Here is a 12,801-nt window from a genome sequence, read left to right as displayed (position 1 = left end):
TGCTCTGGTTTATTCCAGGAGACACGAAACATCACTAGGACTGGTTAATTCCTTCCCTCCGCCAGAAACAGTAAGATTGGGGTTACTCACGTGATATCCCTTCGCTGATAGCAGCCCTGAAGTAGGCAGGCGATCAGGTCGCTGATAAACTCCACGTCATCTCTGTGTAGAGCTGCTTCTAACTCCTGAGGAGGAAGAGAAGGGAGAGGGATTGAGAGCTCGGACACAGATGCAGATTTCCTAACAGCCAGCAACTCGTCCCTTCCAGGTCACCACCACACCACCGCTGCCGTCACCGTCACGGGCCAACTGCCCTCCTTTTTGGTTTTCCAAGAGTTTACTCCCCCACTGCTCCTTACCAAGCTCCATCCCTTTCACCTGCACACAGACACCTCTTTTTACAAGTCAATGCCAGCACAGTCATAAAAGAGCTTAACTTATATAAATATACTGTTTTGCTTTCTATTATTTCGCAAGAGCGTAAAGGAGCAAATATGTAATTACTCAGAAAGTATTCATTTATTTAAGAGTTTCAACAGGTAAACCAACTGCAGCAGCTTTCCAGAACCATGCTACCTTGAGAAGCAGCACTAGTAGGAAATAAGCACTCTGTGGTCCCCACAGGCCTGAGGGAAGGAGGTTGCCAGCGCCAAGGCCAAGCTTACATCACCTGAAGAGAAGTGAGGCAATGCCGTGCTAAGGGGCTAATCTCAGGGGAGGTGCACGTGCTGTCCTTGGGGTTTAGGCAGAGATGCCAAAGATTTAGCTTGACTTCGCACATACTCTAAACAAAGGTTCGTTGAGGAGCTACAGGGACAAAAGGTGACAGCGTGGAATTTTGGGAGATTCTATTCCCTTCTCAAGCTCCCACAGTGAACCAGTGTTCCCTGAGATGATGGAACACGCCCCAGTCACCAGCTCCCGGGACGCAGAGAGGGCCCACGTCTGGTCCACCAGGATGCCGTCCACCCACCGTGCAAGCGATTTCCCAAGGGTCCACTACGCTTGTGGTGTGGCCGGCTCATAACCAAAATTGCAAGGGTCTTATGAGTGGTTTGGAAAGCATGAGGTGTGCCAAAGACGCAGTTTCTGCCCACACCAAGTACCGGTCAGTGTACACAAGAGGGGGTCCACTTCTGCTGTAAAAATGGCAAAGGTCTTGGGCTTCCCTGGTGGCGCAGTGGTTGGGAATCTGCCTGCCAATGCAGGGAACACGGGTTCGAGCCCTGGTCTGGGAAGATTCCACATGCCGCGGAGCGACTAGGCCTGTGAGCCACAACTACTGAGCCTGCGCGTCTGGAGCCTGCGCCCCGCAACAGGAGGGGCCGCGATAGTGAAAGGCCCGCGCACCGCGATGAAGAGTGGCCCCCGCTCGCCGCAACTAGAGAAAGCCCTCGCACAGAAACGAAGACCCAACACAGCCATAAATAAATAAATAAATAAATAAGTAATTTTTTAAAAATTGGTAAAGGTCTTTTTAAAGCTATTTTAATCGTTCCGTTTGTTATTCTATGTTTAAAAGTTTCTAAGTTTGTAAACATCCACTCTGAAAACTTCACATGACAAAAAATTGCTAAGCACACCAACTGATAAAAGCAAACAAAATACAAACTACCCTGAGAAGGAAGGGGCATAGACGCCTTGAAAGCCCAGGTGAGCGAAACTCAGAACTCAAAGACAAGGCCCAAGCGTGAAAACCTCGTGCCTGCCCTACATACAAATTTGGTAACGATGGGCATGCTTATTACAATGGCTCTTATCCTTCTATTAGCTTATTAATTCCTTTGGGCAGAGCTCTTTTCTACATTCTACCGACCAAACATAACAAGGATTTGAACTATATTTGGTCAGAATTCATTTATTCAACAAACATTTCCGGGGCACCCAGCACTTCCTGAGCCATGGGGAGCTGGGGTCAGCGGGGGGAGGAGACAGGACACAGCACCTCTGGGCACAGAACCGGTGCTGTGGCAGGGAAGGGCGCTGCTCCTGGGGCCCAACACCCGAGGTGGGGCCCTCCGTGGAGAGGGTGGGACCCGCCCAGCTGCTGCAGCAGAGGGTGGAGATGAGGCCACTGCAGCTCGAGCAACAGCCAAGCGGAGACTCTGAGGGACTTAGCTGAACGAGACAGACAGCAAGAGGGGAGACACGCACATCCAGAGCCCAACAGGAGCACAAGAGGGACAGAGCAAGGGAAGATTTGGGCTCCTACTGAAGCCCAGTCACACTGGGCAAGACCCCAAAGGAAACTGCAGTGAGAGAAGAGGCTGGACCCTTGAAGCACAAAGTCCCAGGCCACCTCGTTCAATAGATTAGCCAGAATTAGTGACACTAGAACCGGAAGGAAAACACCCACAAACCAATGATGGGAATATGTCATGAACCAAGAATTATGATTAATACAATCTGTGAATCTGAGGTTTAAAAAAGGAAAGAAAAAGCTGTTGCACTGTATTTTCTGCTGGCCTCAGAACCCAGGCTTCATCGGTGATTCAACCATTGTTTTCTTAGCACTATCAGCAGAAAGTGAAGACTAACACCCCTACCTACATTTGAAAAAATCATTAAATGATCTGTTCTATCCAACTCTGGCGGAGAGTCTAAATGGCACTGGTGAAAACCTGTCCCCAGTGAACCTGGCCTTGCCTTTCTGGCACAACCATAATCTAGGTAGCCACTGGGAAGGCGGTTACATACGAGGCTGTGCACCAGGGATGCTGAATCAGCTCTTCCAAGGGGAACCGGACAGGCTTGAAATGTCTCTCAAATGAGTACTGAGAGGAGCTCTGATATTATGAATGCAATCCCACCCCCTGCCTCCCATTTCACCCATGGGATACGGTGACTCACAAACAGTAACTCACAAAATATACAATTGCTTTTCACACGAATTTCTATGATATTATGCTTCATAAATTAGAAGCTACCTAGAAAACAAACCACAATAGACACAGGCCCCTGGTAACTTGTGAGGTGCACTCTTGCCTCTGGCTCAGCAGGGCTTCACCCACACAACTGGTGGACAGTCCGAGGAAGAAGGCACTGCCTCTGGACAGCCAGCTGTCCTTCCCCGCAGCTGCCACATGGTGATCAGGGCACCGGGCGCAGCCTCGGCACTCACGGCCCTGGGCCTGATGTTACAGAGAGACAGCAGAGGAGAAACAGGAGAGCAATTTCAATCCTGCTGAACAAAAAAAAGTGCTGGCTTATCGGTTAAAATGTTTTCACTTCAATGGATAAGAGTTTCAGATTTGCAAGGTGAAAATGTTTTGGAGCCGATTCAGAACAATGTGAATATACTTAACACTCCTGAATGGTGCACTTAAAACGATGGTAAATTCTGTGTCTTTTACCACAATTTATTATAGGAAAAAAAAACTTTATCACATTAAAAGTTTCCCTGTGCAGGGGTTGTTGTGATGATTTAAATGAGGCAAAGCCAGACCAGCCTGGCACACAGCAAACACTCTATAGCATGTGAGCACAGCAATTATCTCATCTTCCTTAAGTGGTGGTGTGTAGAAAAAAGCAGACTGAAGAGATAGAAAGCGGTCTTTTCAAAATTCAGGTTTCTGAACAACAGAAATTCAAACTCTTAATACATGGCCTGTGTGCATGTGCCAATAAAACTATCTCCAAATCCAGTTACTCAAAGCTTTACCACATACGCCTTCAGCCGGGAGCCTGAGGCTTAGGCTAAGGCAACAAGAAATAAACACCCTTCAAGCACCCCACCCCCACTTTCCTCCTCCCCTTTTGTCTTTCCTTTTCACTGTGGGCACTGAGCTGTGAGCACAGAAATCTGAACTTTGCCAAGATGCTCTGGGGCGAGGGCGGGGGGTGGGGTGGGGTGGGGTGGTGGTGATCAGCAAATCAGCCGAGAAGGGACACGAGAAGGGCTCCTGGGCTCCCGCTCTTCAGAGGGGCCGGAGGGAGAACAGGGCTCGCCCTCTGTGCAGCTGGCAGCGCAGCTCATTAGGGACGGGCCTGTTCAGCACCGGCACACGGCCCTGCCCTCGGGACCTGGCGGTGGCTGCTGAAAAAAGAACTCCAGGGTGAGCCAGGGAGGGAAGGGGGGCCCTTAGCCTATGTCCTGGAAACTCTTCGCCACAAACAGGGAGAACGTCCAGAAGAGACAGCCAAGTGCAGCACAGGGAACACAACTAACTCCTTCCACACACGGCCACCACTTACACCTGTTCTCAAATGTCACTGCAGGGACTTCCTACTGTTTGATCTGCTCCTGAGCCCCGTACACGTCTTCTTTAATCTTTTGCAAAAGAAGGTGGTAAAGAGAGAACAACTTTCTTTCCTTCAACTTCCAAGGAAGGATGAAGATCACAGAGCTGCACCCTCCGGGCACAAAGATCCCACTGAGTGTACCTAAGGAGGGGAAAAGGCCTAAGGAAAACAACCATATGTGCTGTATTTGATTTCAGAAGGTTACAAATCTTTCTCACCTGCACAGGAACCAACCGCAATGCAGTGGGGGTCACAGTCAAAGACGGGGGCTTCTGTGTGGGCCCCAGAACTGCGCTCACACAAAGGAGATGCACAGCAGGCACTCCGAGGACCATCCCAGCTGCTCTCCATGAGACACCGCCTGGAGAGCGGGCTCAGCCTCCAGAAGACCTCCCTGACTCTGGCAGCTGATGCTTTCTAACTTGATATAAATTAATTTAATCCCCAAGGCTGCCCGGGCCAATTCTAACCGTGAGGTATACATCAGCCCAAGCGGGTTACCGCTGAGGATCCCCGAAGTGCTACCCCAACGCCCTGCCCGTGGCCGGCAGCTCTGCACCGCGGCTTCGCGGCAGACACACCTTCCTCTCGGCAGCCCACGACATGGCTGTCCCTGGCTGTGATGCTGGGGAACAACAGAAAAGAAACCACATAGCTCCCCTCGGATAGGACTGCTACCCTAGAATATTAGATTAACTGGAAAATACTAATCAAAGCAATAAATGTGTAAACCTACAAGAACATGATTTTCTAAAAAGGTATAAATTACAAAAACTGGCTCCAGAAATTTTAGAAAAGGCTCAGAACTTTCATGGATCTTCTCCCACAAGAAAGCCCCCATGATACACAAATAATTCCTGAGCACTGAAGAGATGGAAGCTTCTCAACACGTCCACAAAGCTAGTGCTGGATGAGCAGGGCCCTGCGGCCCCTACAAGCCTCAGACCCAGGTCGGCGTCTGGACTTCATCACAGAGACTGTGCCCCTCGGGCCCCACGGCGCAAGGACGCAGCACAGCTTCCTAGAGAGTCGGGTTTACTGTGATTGTTTTGTTTGTTTTCATCGTTGTTGCTTGTTGTTGTTTCAAAAGACTTTTTTACTGAAACAGGAGACTTCATCAGACAATTTATGCCGAAGCAACTTCAGACGGTAGAGCTCTAGACGCCTGAGGTTAAGCAACCCTACTCCCTGCTCACCACTGGACTGGCTGGAAATTATTTTAGGTGGAGCCAGTGAAATGTGGGGAGAGAAGCAACAATCAAGCCTGGAGGGTTAATTTGGGCACGGTTTGCAGGACACAAGAGAGACCCAGGGTGAGAAGGTCCCAAGCCCAGCCCAGGGAAGACGCCAAGGGGCCAAAACCAGGAGGACGTCAGTGAAATGGAAAGGATGGGGTGAAACAGCAGCATTTCAGGAGCAGAGTCAATGAGATTTTGCAACTAACTGTAGGTAGAGGGCAAAGAATAGGAAATGTTAGGTAACGAGTTTTAATCCTGCATCTCCCGACCCCAACAAAAGATTATGGGATCTCTAAGTGATAAACAAAAAAGCTGAATGGAGGCCGGGTGGGAAGGACAGAGACGACAAAGTTTAAACTGGGAAACATCCTGGTTGTTGGTATGTGACCGCGGCCTGGTCTCCTGAGAGCAGCACAGAAAACTGCACGCGTGACTTGGGTGTGTGGGGCCCTCCTGACCGGTCCAATCAGCTCACCCTCCGTGGTCTCGTGACAGTGGGTGTCACAAGTGAATGGTGCCCCTGCATCTGAAGACACACTCCACGCCAGGCTCTGTGTCTAGTGCTGAGGGTGCCTAGAGGTCTAGAGACGCCCCCTCCGGGAGCCTCACATCTGGGAGGGGCAGGCAAAAGGAGCAGCAGTCCCCATTCCCAGCTGCGGCTGCAGGACAGCAGTGACTCCAAGAATGAGCACCTAACGAGCACCTGCGCCGAAAGCCCTCGGGCCTCCGCAGAGGAAGGGCCGGACCGAGCAGAGAGAAAAACAGAGGCAGGAGCCCCTGGGAGCAACCAGGCTAAAGGATGAACGTGTGACTGAAGGTTTGCAGAAATGCCTGCCATCGAACAACGGGGAGAAATCTGGGAAGACAGGACAAGCTAGGAATGACCAGGATGTGGTTATAACTGAGAAAATAGTTCCGAATTCTCACTGGGAAAAGATAAAGAATGTTCTAACCAATCTGCATGCTTCTAAAGATGTCCCCAGGTAAAGAACTGGGCTGTGTTGACCCAGCCCCATCCCTGGTGGGGCAGGACCTTTCATCAGGCTGGGGAAAAACCACCCCCTCTTCTGATTCTCAGCTCCCTGACCAGTAACGTGGGCCTGGGTGTTAGGAAGGTGGTGTGTTTTGAATGGCAGGTACCAATCCAATTTTAAATAAACAAACAACAAGGTCCTACTGTATAGCACAGGGAACTAAATTCAATATCCTATGATAAACCATAATGGAAAAGAATATGAAAAAGAATGTGTATATATATGTATAAGTGAGTCACTTTGCTGTACAGCAGTAATTAACACAACACTGAGCCTGCGCTCTAGAGCCCACGAGCCACAACTACTGAGTCCGCGTGCCACAACTGCTGAAGCCCGCGCGCCTAGAGCCTGTGCTCCTCAACAAGAGAAGCCACCACAGTGAGAAGCCCGCGCACCGCAACAAAGAGTAGTCCCCGCTCGCCACGACTACAGAAAAGCCCACGCATAGCAACGAAGACCCAACACAGCCAAAAATAAATAAGTAAATTTATTTGTTTATTTATTTATTTTTTAAAAAGAATTAGGTAGGAGACTTTGGGTTTGATTAAAGATTTTAATGCAAACAACTTGGAGGATGGAGACGTAATACAGGTATACAAGGTAAAAGAAGACTACGGGCAAGAAAAGGACAAAACCAAGACACACTAATCCATGTGCTTGGTGACTACTGCTGCTCTCTGGTGACACGTGTGTGTGCGAGCACCTGGGAGCACCAGGGCAGGCCAGGACACCAAACACAATAGAAAACAAACAGACAAATGTTGGACAGCACTGGTTCATACATCCAATGAGACTTCTATTCCTCAAATGCGTAATGAGCATTAGACAAACGTTGACAGCTGACAAAATTAACTGACATGGGGCCGTGATGAAGAGGCACCCAGAGCAGGCTCTCCTCTTCAGGAACACAGAGCAGACCTGCTGGCCAGGTCGCTTCTCCCACAGCGTACCAATCCGGTGTAAAAAGAAAGGAGGTGGACGCCATTAAAACTCTCTTACTAGTCAAATTTCATCAGCTGTCCTTAAGCAACAAGATTAATTACTGATAGAGGAGGAACCAAGATGGCAGAGTAGAAGGACGTGCTCTCACTCCCTCTTGCGAGAACACCAGAATCACAACTAGCTGCTGGACAATCATCGACAGGAAGACACTGGAACTCACCAAAAAAGATACCCCACATCCAAAGACAAAGGAGAAGCTGCAATGAGACGGTAGAAAGGGCGCAATCACAGTAAAATCAAATCCCATTAACTGCTGGGTGGGTGACTCACAGACTGTAGAACACTTATACCACATAAGTCCACCCACTGGAGTGAAGGTTCTGAGCCCCACGTCAGGCTTCCCAACCTGGGGGTCCGGCAACGGGAGGAGGAATTCCTAGAGAATCAGACTTTGAAGCCTAGTGGGAATTGATTGCAGGACTTCGACAGGACTGGGGGAAACAGAGACTCCACTCTTGGAGGGCACAAAGTAGGGTGCACATCGGGACCCAGGGGAAGGAGCAGTGACCCCAGGAGAGACTGAACCAGACCTACCTGCTACTGTTGGAGGGTCTCCTGTAGAGGCAGGGGGTGGCTGTGGCTCACCGTGGGGACAAGGACACTGGCAGCAGTTCTGGGAAGTACTCCTTGGCGAGAGCCCTCCCAGAGTCTGTCATGAGCCCCTCCAAAGAGCCCAGGTAGGCTCCAGTGTTGGGTCGCCTCAGGCCAAACAACCAACAGGGAGGGAACCGAGCCCCACCCATCAACAGTCAAGTGGATTAAAGTTTTACTGAGCTCTGCCCACCAGAGCAACAGTCAGCTCTACCCATCACCAGTCCCTCCCATCAAGCCTCTTAGACAGCCTCATCCACCAGAGGGCAGACAGCAGAAGCAAGAAGAACTACAATCCTGCAGCCTGTGGAACAAAAACCACATTCACAGAAAGATAGACAAGATGAAAAGGCAGAGGGCTATGTACCAGATGAAGGAACAAGATAAAACCCCAGAAAAACAACTAAATGAAGTGGAGATAGGCAACCTTCCAGAAAAAGAATTCAGAATAATGATAGTGAAGATGATCCAGGACCTCAGAAAAAGATTGGAGGCAAAGATCGAGAAGATGCAAGAAATGTTTAACAAAGACCTAGAAGAATTAAAGAACAAACAAACAGAGATGAACAATACAATAACTGAAATGAAAACTACACTAGAAGGAATCAATAGTAGAATAACTGAGGCAGAAGAACGGATAAGTGACCTGGAAGACAGAATGGTGGAATTCACTGCTGCGGAACAGACTAAAGAAAAAAGAATGAAAAGAAATGAAGACAGCCTAAGAGACCTCTGGGACAACATTAAACGCAACAACATCCGCATTACAGGGGTCCCAGAAGGAGAAGAGAGAGAGAAAGGACCCGAGAAAATATTTCAAGAGATTATAGTCGAAAACATCCCTAACATGGGAAAGGAAATAGCCACCCAAGTCCAGGAAGCGAAGCGAGTCCCATATAGGATAAACCCAAGAAGAAACACGCCAAGACACATAGTAATCAAAGTGGCAAAAATTAAAGACAAAGAAAAATTATTGAAAGCAACAAGGGAAAAATGATAAATAACATACAAAGGAACTCCCATAAGGTTAACGGCTGATTTCTCAGCAGAAACTCTACAAGCCAGAAGGGAGCGGCATGATATACTTAAAGTGATGAAAGGGAAGAACCTACAACCAAGATTACTCTACCCGGCAAGGATCTCATTCAGATTCGATGGAGAAATCAAAAGCTTTACAGACAAGCAAAAGCTAAGAGAATTCAGCACCACCAAACCAGCTCTACAACAAATGCTAAAGGAACTTCTCTAAGTGGGAAACACAAGAGAAGAAAAGGACCTACAAAAACAAACCCAAAACAATTAAGAAAATGGTCATAGGAACATACATATCGATAATTACCTTAAATGTGAATGGATTAAATGCTCCAACCAAAAGACACAGGCTTGCTGAATGGATACAAAAAGAAGACCCATATATATGCTGTCTACAAGAGACCCACTTCAGACCTAGGGATACATACAGACTGAAAGTGAGGGGATGGAAAAAGATATTCCATGCAAATGGAAATCAAAAGAAAGCTGGAGTAGCTATACTCATATCAGATAAAATAGACTTTAAAATAAAGAATGTTACAAGAGACAAGGAAGGACACTACATAATGATCAAGGGATCAATCCAAGAAGAAGATATAACAATTATAAATACATATGCACCCAACATAGGAGCACCTCATTACATAAGGCAACTGCTAACAGCTATAAAAGAGGAAATCGACAGTAACACAGTAATAGTGGGGGACTTTAACACCTCACTTACACCAATGGACAGATCTAAAATGAAAATAAATAAGGAAACACAAGCTTTAAAAGACACAATAGACCAGGTAGATTTAATTGATATTTATAGGACATTCCATCCAAAAACAGCAGATTACATTTTTTTCTCAAGTGCGCACAGAACATTCTCCAGGATAGATCACATCTTGGGTCACAAATCAAGCCTCAGTAAATTTAAGAAAATTGAAATCATATCAAGCATCTTTTCTGACCACAATGCTATGAGATTAGAAATGAATTACAGGGGAAAAAACGTAAAAAACACAAACACATGGAGGCTAAACAATACGTTACTAAATAACCAAGAGATCGCTGAAGAAATCAAAGAGGAAATCAAAAAACACCTAGAGACTAATGACAATGAAAACACGACGATCCAAAACCTATGGGATGCAGCAAAAGCAGTTCTAAGAGGGAAGTTTATAGCTATACAAGCCTACCTCAAGAAGCAAGAAAAATCTCAAGTAAACAATCTAACCTTACACCTAAAGGAACTAGAGAAAGAAGAACAAACAAAACCCAAAGTTAGCAGAAGGAAAGAAATCATAAAGATCAGAGCAGAAATTACTGAAATAGAAACAAAGAAAACAACAGCAAAGATCAATAAAACTAAAAGCTGGTTCTTTGAGAAGATAAACAAAATTGATAAACCATTAGCCAGACTCATCAAGAAAAAGAGGGAGAGGACTCAAATCAATAAAATTAGAATGAAAAAGGAGAAGTTACAACAGACACCGCAGAAATACAAAGCATCCTAACAGACTACTACAAGCAACTCTATGCCAATAAAATGGACAAACTGGAAGAAATGGACAAATTCTTAGAAAGGTATAACCTTCCAAGACTGAACCAGGAAGAAACAGAAAATATGAACAGACCAATCACAAGTAATGAAAATGAAACTGTGATTAAAAATCTTCCAACAAACAAAAGTCCAGGACCAGATGGCTTCACAGGTGAATTCTATCAAACATTTAGAGAAGAGCTAACACCCATCCTTCTCAAACTCTTCCAAAAAACTGCAGAGGAAGGAACACTTCCAAACTCATTCTATGAGGCCACCATCACCCTGATACAAAAACCAGACAAACATACTACAAAAAAAGAAAATTACAGACCAATATCACTGATGAATATAGATGCAAAAATCCTCAACAAAATACTAGCAAACAGAATCCAACAACACATTAAAAGGATCATACACCACGATCAAGTGGGATTTATCTCAGGGATGCAAGGATTCTTCAATATACGCAAATCAATCAATGTGATACACCATATTAACAAATTGAAGAATAAAAATCATATGATCATCTCAATAGATGCAGGAAAAGCTTTTGACAAAATTCAACACCCATTTATGATAAAAACTCTCCAGAAAGTGGGCATAGAGGGAACCTACCTCAACATAATAAAGGCCATATACGACAAACCCACAGCAAACATCATTCTCAATGGTGAAAAACTGAAAGCATTTCCTCTAAGATCAGGAACAAGACAAGGATGTCCACTCTCGCCACTATTATTCAACACAGTTTTGGAAGTCCTAGCCACAGCAATCAGAGAAGAAAAAGAAATAAAAGGAATACAAATTGGAAAAGAAGAAGTAAAACTGTCACTGTTTGCAGGTGACATGATACTATACATAGAGAATCCTAAAGATGCCACCAGAAAACTACTAGAGCTAATCAATGAATTTGGTAAAGTTGCAGGATACAAAATTAATGCACAGAAATCTCTTGCATTCCTATACACTAATGATGAAAAATCTGAAACAGAAATTATGGAAACACTCCCATTTACCATTGCAACAAAAAGAATAAAATACCTAGGAATAAACCTACCTAGGGAGACAAAAGACCTGTATGCAGAAAACTATAAGACACTGATGAAAGAAATTAAAGATGATACCAACAGATGGAGAGATATACCATGTTCTTGGATTGGAAGAATCAATACTGTGAAAATGACTATACTACCCAAAGCAATCTACAGATTCAATGCAATCCCTATCTAATTACCAATGGCATTTTTTACGGAGCTAGAACAAATCATCTTAAAATTTGTATAGAGACACAAAAGACCCCGAATAGCTAAAGCAGTCCTGAGGGAAAAAAACTGAGCTGGAGGAATCAGACTCCCTGACTTAAGACTATACTACAAAGCTACAGTAATCAAGACAATATGGTACTGGCACAAAAACAGAAACATAGATCAATGGAACAGGATAAAAAGCCCAGAGATAAACCCACGCACCTATGGTCAACTAATCTATGACAAAGGAGGCAAAGATATACAATGGAGAAAAGACAGTCTCTTCAATAAGTGGTGCTGGGAAAACTGGACAGCTACATGTAAAAGAATGAAATTAGAATACTCCCTAACACCATACACAAAAATAAACTCAAAATGGATTAGAGACCTAAATATAAGACTGGACACTATAAAACTCTTAGAGGAAAACGTAGGAAGAACACTCTGACATAAATCACAGCAAGATCTTTTTTGATCCACCTCCTAGAGTAATGGAAATAAAAACAAAAATAAACAAATGGGACCTAATGAAACCTCAAAGCTTTTGCACAGCAAAGGAAACCATAAACAAGACGAAAAGACAACCCTCACAATGGGAGAAAATATTTGCAAACGAATCAACGGACAAAGGATTAATCTCCAAAATATATAAACAGCTCATGCAGCTCAATATTAAAGAAACAAACAACCCAATCCAAAAATGGGCAGAAGACTTAAATAGACATTTCTCCAAAGAAGACATACAGACGGCCAAGGAGCACATGAAAAGCTGCTCAACATCACTAATTACTAGAGAAATGCAAATCAAAACTACAATGAGGTATCACCTCACACCAGTTAGAATGGGCATCATCAGAAAATCTACAAACAACAAATGCTGGAGA

The 12,801-nt window shown here is 45.3% G+C and overlaps 1 protein-coding gene across 2 annotated transcripts in view; it reads right to left on the bottom strand.

Annotated features, from left to right (window-relative positions):
* Positions 1–12,801, bottom strand: part of LOC103015020 (chromatin remodeling regulator CECR2) — a 154,824-nt gene that overhangs the window by 65,442 nt on the left and 76,581 nt on the right. For both annotated transcript variants that reach the window (XM_057557241.1, XM_057557240.1), the window contains exon 2: positions 91–185. In XM_057557241.1, coding sequence (XP_057413224.1) covers positions 91–185 — 95 coding nt within the window. The remainder of the gene's footprint in view (positions 1–90; positions 186–12,801) is intronic.

This window comes from Balaenoptera acutorostrata, chromosome 11 (genome assembly GCF_949987535.1).
Source record: "Balaenoptera acutorostrata chromosome 11, mBalAcu1.1, whole genome shotgun sequence".
Taxonomy (NCBI): Eukaryota; Metazoa; Chordata; class Mammalia; order Artiodactyla; family Balaenopteridae; genus Balaenoptera; species Balaenoptera acutorostrata.
The sequence above is the reverse complement of the archived record's forward strand: the minus strand, read 5'-3'. Positions and strand labels throughout refer to the sequence as shown.